This window comes from Orycteropus afer, unplaced genomic scaffold (genome assembly GCF_000298275.1).
Source record: "Orycteropus afer afer isolate SDZICR_OR568_19922 unplaced genomic scaffold, OryAfe1.0 scaffold00989, whole genome shotgun sequence".
Taxonomy (NCBI): Eukaryota; Metazoa; Chordata; class Mammalia; order Tubulidentata; family Orycteropodidae; genus Orycteropus; species Orycteropus afer.
In genome coordinates, this window is record NW_006922576.1 from 142,961 (window position 1) to 159,086 (window position 16,126).

Below are 16,126 nucleotides of genomic sequence, written 5' to 3' on the forward strand. Positions count from 1 at the left end.
CCAAGACATTTTTATATTGAGATGCCAAGACCCTGGACTTAATAGTCCGGGATCTGCAGTGACACCACAGACCCTGTGAAAGCCCCAGTCTACATGCCCTTGGGGCCACAGACAGCACCAGGTCACTTCAACCAACACCCTGCACCATATTCCCAAGGCCGAAGACACTCACCTTCAATCTGCTCTCCTAACGCCTCTCTCCAGGTCTCAATGATGAGTGAGAAGGTACCCTGGGTAGGTTGGGGGACGGGAAGAGGAAGAAATAGAAGACATTGTTCAAGGCAAGGACTCATTGAAGGCCAGAGGTCAGGGGGTGAAGAGTGGTGAGGGCCAGTTAATTCCCAGAGGTACTGGCCCGGGAACAGACTGGACGTCGTGGCTTGCTTTTTTGAGCACTGTGTACTATACGCTTCATCCAAGATACCTGGTTGATCTCCTCACAGGGGACCCCTGTAAGGTACTTGATAATCCCCTTTTACAGATGAGGAAACTGAGGCTGGGTCTAGAATTCAAATACAAGTCTGTTCACCTCTGTGCTTTGGGGGTTGTGGGGACCTGAGACAGGATTTGGGAGGTAAAGGAGTCAGGAATAGAGGCCCCAATTAGGAGAACTGAGGAGGGATAAAGTGAGATTGGGGGTCCTCAAGGCAGGATGGGGAGGGTTCTAGGTGCAAGGAAATGTAGGGATAAAGATGAGGATCCCACTATTTAGGGCTTTCCCAAGGAGCAGAAACAGAGTAGGGTTTCCAGAGGGTGAGTTTGGAGTTGGGGGATTTGAAGTCATCGGCATGCAGGGTGGGGGCAGAGCAGTTGAAGTCTCCAGCGAGTGGGGTTTAGGGGTCTGAGAATATGCAATGCCACGTGGTAGAGGTACTGTTCTGGGTATTTAAGGGGAGATCTTGGAAGGTAGAGAATGAGGAAAGGAGATTTGGGTGGAGGGTTAGCTTCCAGCACCGTGTGTACCCCTGGGCCTGGTCTCACCGGCCAGGCTTCGCGGAAAGGAACGCGCATAAGGCCGTCAGGCAGCGGCAGGTCAGACGTGGGTGGTCCGGATTGCCGGCTGTAGATGGGCCCGCGCGCGCTCAGGGCTACGCCCAAGGCGCACGGGGACTCGGCGGCCTCCTCGGAGACCCCTGGCTTCAGGCAGACCCGGAAGAAGAGACGGCAGGGGCCCCGGGCGCTGCACGGAGACCGCACAACACTGGGGCCAGGGCCCGGCCCGAAAGAGTGGATCTGCAGCTCGAAGACGCCGGCCGGCCGTGCCTGGGGCGGAAAGGGGCTCAGGGTGAGGGCGCCGCGGGATGCAGGCGTCGGGTCAGCCCCGCGCCCCCTCCCCAGAACCCCGGTCGCCCCCCACAGCCCTCATCATAACCCTCCCTTCGTCTTTCATCTCCCGCGGGTCTCTGACCTGGGGGAGGAAAAAGAGTGCCAGGAGCAGGGTCCGGAATAGGAGCCGGGGCTTCGGCGGGGCAACCATGGCCTTTGCGGGGTCTCGAGAGTCGCAGCTGCTGGCCCTGGAGCCTTATATCCGAGGGGACGGCCCCGCCCCTTCGGGCAGCCGCGCGTCTCCGGGGGACTCGAGGGGAGGGGGCGCGGGGATAGAGGCCCCTGCGGGCGCAGCCGTGAGATTGTGTGTGTGGTCGTGGGCACGGGCGACGTCGTGAGTGTGTAATTCCGGGAGAGTGTGCGGCTCGGGCCAGAGTTGAGCCTGTGTGAGATTGTTAATGGTCTCAAGATCTCTGTGTAGTGTGTGTGAATATGTGGTGGAAGCGAGAGCTACTGCAGTGTGGGCATGACTCCGTGACTGTGTGTTTTCGCGAGACTGTGTAGTTCAATGTGTCTGGAATTGGTGGTTAAGCCTGGTCCTGAGGTTTTAAGTAGTCATTCTAAGATGCTGTGTGTGGTCTGTGCAGGTGCCTCTAGGTGGCAGGTGCCTGTAGGTGGCTGTGGGTATGTCTGTGCGTGTGATAAGGGGCAATGCGAGGTCGTGACTGACTGAGGGGTGTGTGTAACCCATCCTGGTGTATTTACTGAGGGACGTGGTGGGCGGAGGTCCATGGGTGCAGCCCTGTGTGGTTACGATGAGGATGTGGGGTTCTTTGTGGACGTGTATGTGTGTGCTCGTGTGTGTTCCCCACCCCCATCCCCAAGGCAAAGTCGCCCCGCTAACGCCGCTTCACGGACGCACCAGACGCTAGGGCAGAGGAGCCCCTGCCTCAAAAGGGGCTCCCAGCTGTATGTAAATGTCGCCATCTGCCGGGCGGCCGCACCCCTCCCCCTCCGGGTCGCAGCTGGGCTGCCCGTTTGGTCTCCGGAAGGTGTGAGGAGCAAATGGGCAGGAAATTCCATCCTCACATACCAGGGCCTGCTCCCACATCCCAGGACGAATGGAGGAGGGCACCCCTAGACTCTCCAGAAGCCCCTTAGTATTCCAGGGCCACAGCAAGGAAATGGAGCTCGGAGCAGGTGTTCCAGCCCTCTGCTCCAAATCCCCGAGTCTGTGCCAGGCGCTGAGCAAAGCCCCTAGATAAAGTCAAAGCACTAATTTGTAGAATTTAAATAAATAAATACTTAGAAACTAACGATTATAGGAGAAAAATATATGTCCAACTGACCTTTTTCTTTTGGAGGAGTAAGACTGGAAGATCCATCAGGCACAGCCCAGCACAGCCACAAGGTGCTCGGTAATTTTTGAATGAAAGAGACCAGAGGTATACAACAATCTAGTTTTCTTAGTCCCGAGGACTCTGGGTCCCAGCAGGGCTTTGTGCAGGGGAGGGCCGGGTCCACGGCATACACCACTCCACAATCCCTCTAATTGAACAATTCCCTCCATTCTCTCCTCCAACTCAGACTTCACACCTCCGGACAGCCCTCCCTGCACCTCCCAAGGGGATCGAGCACCTACTTGGAGCAATTGCCACCCCCTGCACTTCCGCCCTCCCAGCCCCAACCCCTCTGCCTGTACCTCCTCCATCCAGCTCTGACTCCTCTTGGAGTCTTTCTAAAGCATAAACCTCACCATGGGTCCTCCTCCGCTTTCTCCCTGACTTAGGTGCTGTGGTTTCCCAAGGTAGAGTCAGATCTCAAGGGGTCCACACTGGGTTAGGTGGCAGAATGAACACCTCACCAGAGAATAGGAGATAGACAAAAAGAATTTGTGTAGCTGTTAGAACCAGCTGGGGGGGGGGGCGGTGAAGCCCTGCTCTGGAAGCCTGCTTCAGAGCATATCCAGGTGGGAGCTGGCTCAAACTTATCACACACACAAGCCAGCCTTCTCTGAGGCCCTGCCAGGCAGACAGTGCTTCCCAAGGAGGTACGTTTCTGGCGTGAAGTGCACCCACCTTAAGGAGTTCTAGGTATCCTGTTAGCTATGCAGGACTTTGCTTGTACGCCCACTGTAGAACACACAGGCCCTTGGACTAAAACGGGCCTGTATTGGGTGCCAGTCACCCTGTTGAGTAATGTATCCATTTATGACACCACTCAGTAATTACAGCAGTGGTTGGGAGCACCTCCTCGCTCAACCCTAGGCCTCCACCAGAGCCTGTCAGTTGTCATCTCCGGCCTGGACTGCACGGCAGCCTCACCACCTCTTGCCCTGCCAGGTGGAAACCTCCCTTCTCTGCTGAGGAGCCCTGGGCTCCAGCTCATGCCAGGCAAAAGGGCAAGTCCTCACTGTGGCCCACAAAGCCCAACACAATCTGCTCCTGTCACCTTTCTGCCTCAAGTCCTTCCGTGTCCCTGTCACTTACCTGCTCTAGCCAGAGGCCTCTGTGCTGCTCCTTGATGACCAAGCTCTGGGCTCCCTTGGGGCCTTTGCATTGACTATTCCCATCACCTAGAGTATTCTCTCCCCCTAAACATAGCCCTTCATTCCACAAATATTGAAGACGTACCTAGTAACCACCAGGCACAGAAAGACAAAAATCTCTGCCTTCATGGCATTCTCATGGGAGGAAGAGAGTAGGTGAAAATGTACCACATACATCTTATTGCATTTCACAGGAACGTCGTTTTTCACAAATCCAAGGTTTGTGGCAACCCTGCAGTGAGCAATCTACTGGCACCATTTTTCCAACAGCATGTCTTCACTTGGTCTGTGGCGCCTGGTGATTCTCATAGTTATTTCAAACTTTTTCATAACACTATGACATACTTAATAGATTACAGTATAAACATAACTTGTGCACTGGGAAGCCATGTGACTTGCTTTATTGTGATACTCGCTTTAATGCGGTGGTCTGAAGAATCTCCAAGGTCTGCCTGTGTCTGTGCTCAGATGGTGGTTAAGTGTAAGGCAGGACAGATCAAAGTCAGGGGGATGGGGTGCACTGGGAGATTACAGCATTCACAGGGCAGTCAGGGCTCACACCCAAGCAAAGACCAGAGGAAGGAAGCCAGCCAGACACCTGACAAGAATGCTCCTAGCAGAGGCATCAGCCAATGCAAAGCCTGGTCCACAAACCCTCGGGACTCCAGGCCTGCTCCAGACCATTGAGACAACCCTCTGTCACACCCAGGGTGCCAGGTTTTCATTCTTCTTTGTAGACACCTGTGAGCCTTTTCAAAAATCTAGATTTCAGAGGTGCATTGTGGTCCACACAGCTTCAAATAAATTTTAATTAATATAGCAAAGAGCAGAGCTGTTTTTTTTTTTTAAATATTTCACTGGTACTAGCACCAGATGTTGGCTGGAACATCAGGGGGACCTGGGCAGATGACAGTTCAAGTCAAACTAACACAGGATATTTCAGTTTGTTCAGTAATCAATAGGCCTGGTAACAAGGCCCACATTTAGACAGATTAGTTAGCTAGACAGACAGACAGACGGTAGACTGAGTCTGGACATGGGATATTCTATTACTTCTCACAAGCACTCGGCTAAGATAGGTCCCATTATACTCCCATTTTAGAGATGAGGCAATTGAGGCAGGGAGGTGCGTGCTTTGCCCGAGGTCCACACAGCTACCTTTTGAGTACCTCACATGGCAGTGCCTCTCTTAATCCTAAGGCCTCTCCTATGACGTAGGCACCATCACTTCACAGATGTGGAAACTGAGGCACGGATGGGTAATTTGCCCAAGGTCACAAAGCCAGGAAGCTGCAGAGCTTGGATTTGAACCTGGGTAGTCCGGAGCCCATACACACTCCTGCTGTCCAACGCGGGAGCCAGGAGCCACCTGTGGCCATTTAAAATTAAATAAAACTTAAAATTCTGTTTTGTCAGTCACACCAGCCACATCTCAAGTGCTCGATATGCCGTACGGGACAGCACAGACACGGCACGGAACCCACCACAGCAAAGGTCTGCTGGATCCACCGCCACCGTCTGCCTGTTTCAGTCAGGAGCCGACAATGAAAAACTGGGAGATTTATCTTTAAAAATCCCTATTTTTAGCTTCCACTAACAATGTCAGAAGACGAAACTCAGGCCCACCTTCCCATGGAGTGACAGCTGGGTTGTGATGGGGACATCTCTGGTCCACGAGAGCCCCCACGAGCCCACTTCACAGATTCACACAGTAGCCTGGTGACTACCTATCTTCAAAACCCGGGGTGCTGACCTTGCCTCTCTCATCCACAGATGGAGAATCTGGGGCCAGTGGGGGAGATGCATTTTTTTTTGGCAGATAACACACAGCAGGGACTAATCCAACAAAGCACCCACTCTGTGCTGAGCAGCCCATCAGCCACTGAGAGAGAGAGGGACAATGACCCCAGAGTCCCTGACCTCACCCCGACACCCCCATCTGGAGACTCTCTGGACACAGGAGTTGTGGCGTCTGGGATGGACTTTATTGGACATGTGGCTGGCTGTCCCCTTCTTAGGTCTGAGAGTCCTGGGGCAGGGACCCAGGCAGTGAGTGTGAGGCGGCCCAGGGAGCAGGGCTATTTGGAGCGAGGCCACAAGCGGCTGGTGAGAGAGCTGAAGAAGAGCTTCTGTTTGCTGGACTTGGACAGCTCAGCCAGGCGCTGCTGCTCCTCCTGCCGCAGGTGGACAGACAGACACAAGGAGGGTCAGCCCAGGTGGGCAGAGCTTCCTCCCTAGACTCCCAGCCCCCTTTCCCCAAACATGCAGGAGTCCAGCTTATACACAGGAGGACCCCAGGCTCCAGAGACCCAGCCCCAACATTGGCCAACAGGCAGCTCCAAGTCACAGGAGCCCGACTCTGATGTTTGCGGGATGTCAGACCCCAATCCCAGGCACTCAGGGTCTCCATCCCTGAGCCTCAGCAACTCCTTGGGCCCCAAATTCATGATTCCTAGGCCCCAGGATCCCTGCTGGGCCAAATCTCTAGGAACCCCTTCTCTGGACACTCAGGAACACAACCAGTAGCTCCAGAAACACAACCTAGAATCTGGTCATACTGAGCCTACACCCTGGGAATCTCATCTCTAGACTCAATTCATACCCTTGGCCCTACTTCCAATTTACCAAGGTCCTACCAACACCATCAGAATTCCTTCTCCAGACCCTTGGGCTTTACCCCTAGGTCTCCAAGGATCCCTATTTCCAGATCTGATCTAAACCCCCAGTCCATCTCCACAAATAACCAGGCGCCCAGACCTATGTCAGCTGCTTGGTGTTTCCCATTTCCTGTCCTCAGAACAGGCTACAAAGGCAACTCAACCCTCATTACAACAGCCTTGTAAGACAGGGTGTTCTCATATCCCCGGTTCACAGAGACTGAGGCAAAGAAGGGAAGGTACTTAAGTGCCCAACGTCACACAGCCAACCAATGAGTGGAGACAGGCTGACCCCAGGGCTCCTCCTCCAGGAAGCCTTAGAACCAATGCACCCACCCCCAACTTGGCTTGGGATCTACAGCACCCACCTGCTCTAACCGGCTTTGCCGCTGTTTGAAAGCCTCAAGTGGGTCCTCTTCCAGTGCATAGTGCTCCAGCACCGTCCGGACGTCCTCCACCCCATTCAGTGCAATGGCTGTGGGCACAAAGATGGAGGTCAGCCAGGCTGAGGGCCAGAGCACGGCAGGACCCACAAGGTAAAAGCCAGACTTGGGATGGGGGTGGGGGTGCTGCCTGGGACACCTCTCAACAGTCTCAAGGGCTCCAGAACCCTGAATGTCCCCAGAACATTCCCAAGTGCCCCCCAAACATTCCAGAGGAACAATCCAAATATTCTAAGAAGCTTCTAAAGACTCCAAGATGCTCTGGGACCTCCCGCTTCAGTTTCACATGAAAGATGTGCCAGAATCCAGTGCTTATCATCCCTCTTGAGGGGCAAGGGCTCTGGGGTAGAGGCCAGGAGGTCAAAGGCCAGCCTCACTCTTGAGAAAGGCAGACAGGTCCAACAAGACCCGGTCATCGGAGTTGCCGTCCCAAGGCCGCAGGGCAACGCCGTTGTGCGGCTGTAAGCGGAAGGCTTCCTTCTTGCAGTCCACAACCACCACGCGGGCCGGGTCCCGATTCAAACACGAAATGTCCTGGAAGGAGGTGGAAGATCAGGTCACAGCCTGAGTCTGATCCTTCCCCGCCAGAAACTCAGACAGACAGATACACGCTGGGATCACCATGACTGCACCTCCTCAGGACCAGGCTTAGGAGGATGGCATCAAACTTCCCAGGGAGCTGGGAAGCGAGTCACCCACAGGTTCCTGCAATTCCCATCCAGACACATGTCTCCCACACAGAGAGTGATCTGGGGTTGGGTGAGGCAGCCAGACACTGGCCCGGGGGAACGGGATATGCTGGTGTATTTCAGGTTTCAGAGCTTCCCGGCCAGACAGAGAGGTGCGGGCAGGTCTACACAGGCAGTCAAGAAAGACAGGCCCAGACTGCCAAACACAGGGACACAGACAACCCTCAATCACAGCCCCTAACTCTAAACCCTCAAGAACACAGACCCCAGACTCACCAAGACACAGTCACAAACCCATGGGCACTTAGACCCACGCTCACAAAATGGCCAGTCACAGATTTACGGCCTCCTGGATGCCAGACATATAACCCAACACACCACAGGCTTCACATCCAACAGTATTTAGATGAAATATAATCTCACATAAACTATTATAACTACATATTCCCAGAAATTCTCACAATGCCAAATACACAGAGACAATCGTGTGTCCCTCCACCTCATCCGTTTCTCCTTCTAGGAGAGGCCACTTCTGTCCACTCCCAGATTCTGAGACAGGAAGGGCACAGAAGCCTAGCCCAAGCTGGAGACAGGCCAGGTCCTGGCAACAGGAATCAGAGCTGGGCCCTCTGTCCCTCAGGAAGTGCCAGCTCGGGAGTTTCCCATCCCAGAGGTCCATCTGTGACCCGACATAGAACCTTGACATGATGCCCATCCATGTATCGCGTAGCATCCCGGAAGAGGCGATAGGAGATGAAGCCGTGGGGGTCCACGCTGTCGATGAGAGGAAAGGCGGTCTGGGGGTGGGACATGAGGGAGAACGAACATCATCAGGTTGAGCCCCTGGCCTTCCAGCCCTCCCACCGTGCAGACCACCCTGCCCCAGCCCCAGCCCCTCACCATGCCAGTCTCCGACGTAAAGACAACAATTTCATACAAAGGGGCAAGCTGCTGGAATAGGGTCTCGATGCCTGGACGCTTCTTAAACCTCCAGCCGGTGGCCAGCTGGGGAGGCAGAGGGGCCAGTAAGACACTGAGACCCAGAGTCCCTCCCCTACAACTCCCACAGGGACAAAGACCAAGAAGGAGAAATTTCTAGAACCAGTTCTCACACTTTGTCTCTCTTTTTGAGAATCTGTGAGTCTGCAGGGTTTGGTCCCAGGGTAACAGATGACTCCTCAGTAGCACTTGCCATGCGCCAAGATGCGCCCACACCCTCCCGACCAAGTGGGAACTATCATCCCTTCCTTTTTACAGCTGAGGAAATGGAGGCAATGAAAGGGGGACCTCCTCCCCAAAGTTATGTGGCAGAGCCAAGGCTGCAGCCTAGCCTGGGTCCAGAGACTATGCTCTTAACTACACAGTAAGATCCAGACTCCCAGTCCTCTCCAGTGCCCCAACCCACTGCCTCCCCAGGACACACCGACCACTCAGGGTGCAAGAGAACGCCCGTGAGCTCCAAGACCAGCGTGTAGGGTGGCTGGTAGTACGGCTCTTGCAGAGGGTCTGGGAGCAGGCAGGGGCTGGTGGGCTCGATGATCATCTGTGAAAGAGGGACAGGATGGGGTGACTTCACATGAGGAGCAGGAGGCTAGGGACAGAGAGGCTGGGCACAGGGCCAGGGCTCCTGCTCACCTGTCTGTAATCTTTGAAGTATTTATACGTCCGGCGCAACTGCTGTACCAGGACTGGATCTGGAACACCAGGGCAAAGGGATGGCTGAGATAAGCCCCTGTTCTACCTCCTGGACAAAGCGGGGGCTTATTTATCTACCAGATATAAGCCACCTACAAACCCACCTGGTTTGAACCAGTTCATTTCTAAGTCCACAATGATGTAATTGACAGGTAGAGACAAACACCTGCCCAGTTTTAACCTGAATGTTCATGTTCCATACACCACCCAAGGAATAAAACAGAATGGTTACATAGCTGCCCACTTAAAACTAACATACCTATGTATCTGCTGGCAGTATATACGTAGCCCATTTGGAACAATCACGCTTCTAGATCTGCTCACTATAAGCCAGTACAACAAATCTAGTCAAATTGGGAGAAATATACACACATGGCTATTATTTTAAATCAACGATTCTCAACTGGGCATGACCTGGATGGCCACGTCTGGGGACTTTTTGGATTGCTACACTACTGACATGTAGTGGGTAGAGGTGTCAGGATACCACTGAAGATACCGCAATGCACAGGGCAGTCCCTACAATCAAGGATGATCCACCCTAAAATGTCAACAGTGCCAAGATGAAGAATCCTGGTTTAAAATTCGATTTGTTCATGACTTACTTACAAGACTGCCTATTTCAATACGGTATATTTAGTTCTGTTAAACCTGTGGGCTTGTTTTTCGCTTCAAAAGCCGTAATATTAAAATCAGTTAAGCTAGCAACTACTACACTTTAAACCTGTGTTTATCTGCTCATTTTAAATCAGTACACTGATTTAAAACAGTGTACTTCGACACCCTCCCAGTTAAAACAGCACTGATGTAACAAGTGCCTATTTACAGCTTTCTCAAAACAAAACCCACTGCAGTCAAGTTGATTCTAACTCACAGTAACCCTATAGGACAGAGCAGAACAGGCCCACAGGGTTTCCAAGGCTGTAAATCATTACAGAAGCAGATTGCCTCATCTTTCTCCTCCTCCCCAACACAAACAGGTGGCTTTTTAAATATTTTTTTCTCCTGGGAAGGGCCAGGTGTGATAGGAATTGGCAACTATTCTCTACTATCCGATCTGTCAGAAACTCTTCCCCAAAAGCTGATTAACCAGGAGGAGGGAGGCGGCGCCTTTGTTTTGGAAATGAAGAGCGGATGAGGTAGGGGATTGGGGGAATAGAAGAGGCTGTCATGAAGATGAGGGGGTTAGGGGCTAGAGGCTCAGATCTAAGCACAGGAAACCAAGCGTCTGGTGTAGGGCACTCTGGCTCCCCCACTCCCCTCCCACTCCCCCCCTTATCTGTCCGGGACCATCTGCTCCTGGGCTGAGAGGCCAGTGAAAGGGGCTCTGTAACGCCCCCTCCTCCCAAACCACCCAGCCCACAATGGAAAGAGGAGGGGCAGGGGGAGAGGGGATGCAGCAGGTGGGGAGGGCTAGGTCCCCGCAAACGGCAGGCAGTGGGCAGAGTTGGGAGGATCAGGGGATCCCAGAATCTTGTGCTTGCGGACTCACCATTGTCGAATTCATCAGGAATCTGAGAGGTAAAGAGAAAAATGGAGGTTGGGAACAGCAGAGGCAGAAGCCCATCACACCCTGGACTCCTAGAGAGGTATAGGCAATGGTCCCCGAGAGGGAGAAGCTCAGCCCAAGCAGAAATGAGCCTGAGGAGACCAAAGGGAACCCACCCTCACACCCACAGGATAAGTCTCTTTCCTCCTCACCTTGGCACCCGTTTCATCCACAGAGTTGTTTCCTGCAAAGAAGACAGGGATAAATGAGAACGGGGGCTCCTCCTCTGGGACTCAAGGGAGGAGAGGGGCAGGGAGACTAGACTCCTGGGTTCTGAGGTCCATTCTTTCCCATCTTCCCCTCTTCCTCTCAGCTCCCAGCAGCCTGCTGCAGGAACCATTTGAATGACCAAAACCTTGAGCGACAGAGCAGGTGAGAGAAGACAGGAGGGTTCCCCTCCCCTGCCCCCTTTTCTAGACCGGTGTCCTCGCTGGCTGCCCTACTGAGGGAGGAGCTGAATGATGAGAAACAAAACTGTAGCACGAGGCTCAGTGATGGAATGGGAGGCCAAGAGAACAAGGACATATTCCTCACCGAAGATGTAGACGACGCTCACGGTCCCACCAGCCCCGAGCAGCCCGGCAAGCCAGAGCGCGACTTTCTTGGCGTAGCTAGGACCCTCGGAGCCCCGCTGCTGCTGTGACCCCTGGGCTTGAGTGCCCCCACGACTCCCAATCTCCGCTGCCTGTGGTTAAAGAGGGGGGCAGGTTGGCCAAAAGAGAAGAAAGAGGAGGCCAGGGTGGTTTGGGCACCCTTGCCCCTGAAAAGAATCAAAGTCCAAAGACAGGAGCAGGCACCCACATAGCCCCCAGGCGTCCTGTCCTTGGAGAAGCAGCCGCGAGGCTGGGACCGTTAGGAAGGTCAAGAACTAGACTGTCAGACTTCTGGATCCCAGGGGTACCAGGAATCCTGGAGGTAAAGAGACTGGAGGGTGTGGAGCCCAGAGAAGCAGGGGAGGGAGACCATTTGGATGCCTGGCGCAAGGGGACAGAGGACACACAAGGGATGGGACAGGACGTAGCGGTAAGACATCCAGATACCTGGGGTCATGGTAGCAGGATACAGAGAAAGGACGGGGGCAGGGAGGGGGAATCCGCTCGTCTGGGGCTTAACGGACGGAAGTGACCCGAGTCTGGAGATCAGAATAGCTGGGGTCCCTGTTAATATGGAGACAATTCGAATGCCTACTCCACCACCCTTCCACCAATAACACGGAGAAACTACTCAACCCCAAGGCTAGGCTGGGCCACCGGGGTCCCGGGCCCCTCCCCCTCAACTACTGCCTGAGCCGGCAGAGACTAGGTGACGCCCTCCCCAGGCGCCCACGTGGGTGAGCGAAGGGGTCCAGAGGGCGCACTTGGGCCCCCGCCATCCAGCCTAGGGGAGTAGGAGCGATCCTCGCCTGGAGTCAGAGAAGCGCCCCAGAACGCGGAAGGCACCGACAGTCCATTCAGTACCCTGAGGTGAGGCGTCCCACAACCCCGGGGCAGCAGCGTCTCAGCTGGAATTCCGGCCAGGGGCCCTCGCACGCCTAGTACCACTCCTGTCCGGCTCACCTGGTCCGGGGCTCGGGGAGGCGGCGTCGCCAGCCTCGTGCACAATCCCCGGGCACCGAGTCGGAGCCCGCTCCGCAGGCGCAAGTACAGCGCCGCAGAGGCCGCCATCTTGCGCTGACGCCACGCGGCCCCACCCACTCGCTCCTCTTTCGCCCGCCCCAGGCCAGGACTGCGGCCAATAGGTGCGCAGAGGAGGAACGGGCGGACGGGAGCCGGAGAGAGACAAAGAGCGCATTGCCGCAGGCGCGCTTAGCTCAGGTTGCTTTCCTGGCTGCCTCGGGGCCCGCCAAACGGGCTACAAAGTCACCCGGCGCCACGCCCCCATCGGGCTGTCGGGTGGCTCCGCCGCCCCTGCAACGGGACGCGGCAGGGCCAAGAATCACCACTATTGCTGAGGTAAAATTGAAACCCTTTAAGACAACCAGCGGCCAAGGTTATCGAAGAGCGCAGGAGTACTTCTCGCCCTCTGACGACTCTTTCGCCTCCCAGGTGTCAGAAGTGGAGGCCCAGGAAGTACTTAAAAACCAGACCTCAAAAACTGCTCCTCGGCAAAAAAAAAAGAGAAGAAGGTGGGGACCAGGTTTGCTGGTCCAATAGAGCCTGGTGTAACCACTGAGACTATGGCCCCTAGCTGCCCTTCAGGTCTGGAATTGAACCCACAACTGTGGTTTCCAGCCAAACAAAGAACAGGCATGTGAGTTAAACATTTACCTCAAGTAGACACACGCCCTGGAGAGAACAATCATGGGAGAAGGAAGGGCTGCTTATGCACAGGGAGATAGCTCAGGGTGCAGAAGAGTATGGAGGGATGGACACTGGGAGGAGGTAACTATGGGGAGGAAGTGGGAGGGGAGCTGTTGCATTGTAAATTTTGGTCAATGACATGAGACAAAGTATATGTGAACTGCTGTATGAAAAGTGAATTTACTCTGTAAATCTTCACCCAAATCCTAATAAAAAAAAAATTTAAAAAAAAAAACCAAAAAACTGCTCCTCATGGGATCTCTGTAGGAGATCCTGGATAGATCAGGAGAACAATGTGGAAATTCAACATCATTAAAAAAAAAAAAGACCAGGTTTGCTGGTCCGATAGAGCCTGATGGAACCCCTGAGACTATGGTCCCTAGCTGCCCTTCAGGTCTGGAACTGAACCCACTTCTGTGGCTTCCAGTCAAACAAAAGACAGGGATAGGAGTTGAACATGTACCTGAGGTAGATACACTCCTTGGAGAGAACAATCATGGGAGAAAGAAGGGCTGTGTCTGCACAGGGAGATAGCTCAGGGGGCAGGAGTGCATGGAGGGATGGACACAGGGAAGACGTGACTGTCTGGAGGAAGTGGGAGGGGACCTGTTGCATTCGGGTAAATTGTAGTCAATGTCATGAGACAACGTTTATGGTTTATGTGAGCTGCTGTATACAAAGTGAATTTGCTCTAAACTTTCACCCAAATCACAGTAAAAAAAAAAAAAAAAAAACTGCCTCTCACATGGAGCCGAGAGGTGCCATCTGTTCTCTACCGTTCTGAGTCCTTGCCCCTTCACCTGGAGTCTCTTATAACCTCGGGACTTTCTGAGAGCCTGCATTTCATCCCACTACTCGTTTGCCAGCGTGTCTTACTGTGGCGGTTTGTGTGTTGCTGTGAGGCTGGAGGCTATGCCACTGTACTTCAAATACCAGCAGAGTCTCCCAGGGACAGGTTTCGACAGAGCTTCCAGACTAAGACAGACGAGGAAGAAAGGGGCCCATCTACTTTTGAAAAAACTGGCCACTGAAAACCTTACGAATAGCAGTGGCCCACTGCCTGATCCAGCCCTGGGGGATGAGCCCCTCAGTCGGAAGCAGTCAGAACACAGCTGGGAACAGTGACTCCAAGAACGGGCTCCCGCATAGCCACGACTGTGAGGACGGCACAGGACTGGGCAGTTCTGTTGTGCGTGGAGCTGCTATGAGTCCGAACCAGCCTGCCGGCACCTCACCACCACGTCATCTGGGGCTCAGCCAAAGGGACAGAGTCGTGTGTGGCTGGGCTGGGCTTATTCAGAGAAGAGCAAGCTGCGAATTAGAGGCTACACAAGTAGCCACAAATCAATCTCCTCAAAATTATTTTGCATGGGAAAAAAGTCTGGTGCCACTTTTATGACTTTAAAAACAAGCAAAATAAGGGTACACTAAAGGTAATAAAAGTATAAAACCAGCATGGGAGAAACACACAGGATTGTGGTTATCTCTGGAGGCACTCTGGTGGCACAGCAGGTATGCACTCGGTTGCTAACCAAAAGGTTGACAGTTTGAACCCACCAGCCACTCGGCAGGAGACAGATGAGATAGTCTACTTCCATAAAGATGTATAGCCTTGGAAACCCTACGGGGCAGTTCTAGTCTGTCCTATAAGGTCACTGTGAGTCAGAATCAACTTATCGGCAAGGAGTTTAGTTTGGTTTGGGGGACAGTAACAGGGATTTTCACTTCAGTGCTAACTTGTGCCTGAGTAAGATGCCGGTTCATCAATGACCCGGCAGGCTGTGCTCTCCTATCTCTTTCTGGATGTCTCCTCACACATTCCTCTCAGGAGCCTGCTGCGGTGGGTGCTCTCAGGATTTTCTAGACGGAGAAACTGAGGCTTCAGCAGGACCCAGTTATTTGCCCAAAACACAAACAATGAAGTAAGAGTGAGGTCTCCAAATGATGCCACTTAGCCGATCAGACAACGCCCACAAACACAAAGAGACATCTGACCAAGCAGCTTCTTTTTATTGAGAAACTGTAACACAAAAAGCAAGCCTGGTGTGGAGGAGGGGATAGTGCATAAAAGGTGAGGACCCTCCCCCAGACTCCACTGATTCCTATAATCGATTCCCATGAACCTCAGGAAGGGAGAAGATGGGAATCCAGAAAGGAAAATAAAGGGAATCCAGAATCCTCGCCTTGCTCCAGCTCGAGGGAAGGAAGGGGGAACACTAGTCAGCTGCAAGATCCCTGCCAGTCTCCTCCCCCTCAAAGTCCACCCGCCCTGCCGGCCTTAGGCCTCCAGGAGCTTCCCCAGGAAGCGGAGGTTGAGGATCTTGAGCTGTTCGTCAAGGTCCATTCGGACAATGCCGTCCTCCCCATCAATGCTCAGCAGGACACCGGTGGCTTCGCGGTCCTCGCCCAGGATGACCTTCACCTGCAGGTGGGGGGCGTGTGGTCAGGTCCCGTGCCAGCAGCTCAGTGGCCCTCACCCACCTCTCACCCTTACCTTGTTGTTCTTGGTAGGGGTGATGGGCTCCAGGTGCTCACTGGAAATGCTGACGACTTTCTCACTGTCCTTCAGGTACACAGAGCACATACCTCCCTGGGGGTGGGGACAACCTGGTCAGCCTCTCCTGCTCCCAACACAGGGCTGACGCCACATGCCAAAGGACCCACACTTGGGGTTCTTTCTGAGAAGTCACTTGCAAAGGTGAAATGGCAAGGCTGGCCCTAGTTTCAAGGCTGGGGCCCATGACGGGGAGGGGGGTAACCAGGTCAGTGAGGGGAGAACTGCTTCTTAGGCACTTGACCTCTCATGTCCCAAACTGGCCTCCATATGTCCCTCATATCTCCCTGTCCTCCTGGGCCCCATCTCAGGGACAGCCCTACAGTCCCCAGCCCCAGCCCTGGGCCTCATCTTGGTCGTCTCCCTCCCAGATAATCCTCCTGTGTGCAGCCCGTCCTACTGGCCCCCAGTGTCACATCTCTAAT

At 53.9% G+C, this 16,126-nt stretch overlaps 3 protein-coding genes across 3 annotated transcripts in view; all 3 read right to left on the reverse strand.

Moving 5' to 3' along the window:
• The window catches only part of DLL3 (delta like canonical Notch ligand 3), a 9,917-nt gene extending 8,440 nt beyond the window's left edge, over positions 1-1,477 (reverse strand). Inside the window, exons 1-3 of the mRNA XM_007958481.1 lie at positions 1,409-1,477; positions 982-1,263; positions 173-230 (exon numbers count right to left, since the gene is read on the reverse strand). Of these exons, the coding sequence (XP_007956672.1) occupies positions 173-230; positions 982-1,263; positions 1,409-1,477 (409 nt within the window). The remainder of the gene's footprint in view (positions 1-172; positions 231-981; positions 1,264-1,408) is intronic.
• A 4,415-nt stretch (positions 1,478-5,892) lies between these two features.
• Positions 5,893-12,523, reverse strand: TIMM50 (translocase of inner mitochondrial membrane 50). The gene is made up of 11 exons (XM_007958463.2): positions 12,404-12,523; positions 11,382-11,532; positions 11,000-11,031; positions 10,791-10,812; positions 9,239-9,297; positions 9,027-9,146; positions 8,504-8,608; positions 8,302-8,400; positions 7,292-7,448; positions 6,840-6,946; positions 5,893-5,988 (listed from the first exon to the last, which is right to left on the reverse strand). The coding sequence occupies exons 1-11, from the start codon at positions 12,509-12,511 to the stop codon at positions 5,893-5,895; spliced, it is 1,056 nt and encodes a 351-aa protein (XP_007956654.1). The 5' UTR covers positions 12,512-12,523.
• A 2,902-nt stretch (positions 12,524-15,425) lies between these two features.
• The window catches only part of SUPT5H (SPT5 homolog, DSIF elongation factor subunit), a 31,367-nt gene continuing 30,666 nt past the window's right edge, over positions 15,426-16,126 (reverse strand). Inside the window, exons 28-29 of the mRNA XM_007958464.2 lie at positions 15,642-15,737; positions 15,426-15,569 (exon numbers count right to left, since the gene is read on the reverse strand). Of these exons, the coding sequence (XP_007956655.1) occupies positions 15,426-15,569; positions 15,642-15,737 (240 nt within the window). The remainder of the gene's footprint in view (positions 15,570-15,641; positions 15,738-16,126) is intronic.

Coding starts and splice junctions, on each gene's coding strand:
- TIMM50 (XM_007958463.2), bottom strand. CDS start 12,511: ATGGCGGCCTCTGCGGCGCTGTACTTGCGCCTGCGGAGCGGGCTCCGA. Junction 8,609..9,026: donor TCTTGCACCCTGAGTGGTCG/GTGTGTCCTGGG, acceptor CTGCCTCCCCAG/CTGGCCACCGGCTGGAGGTT. Junction 8,401..8,503: donor TTACGTCGGAGACTGGCATG/GTGAGGGGCTGG, acceptor TCCCACCCCCAG/ACCGCCTTTCCTCTCATCGA.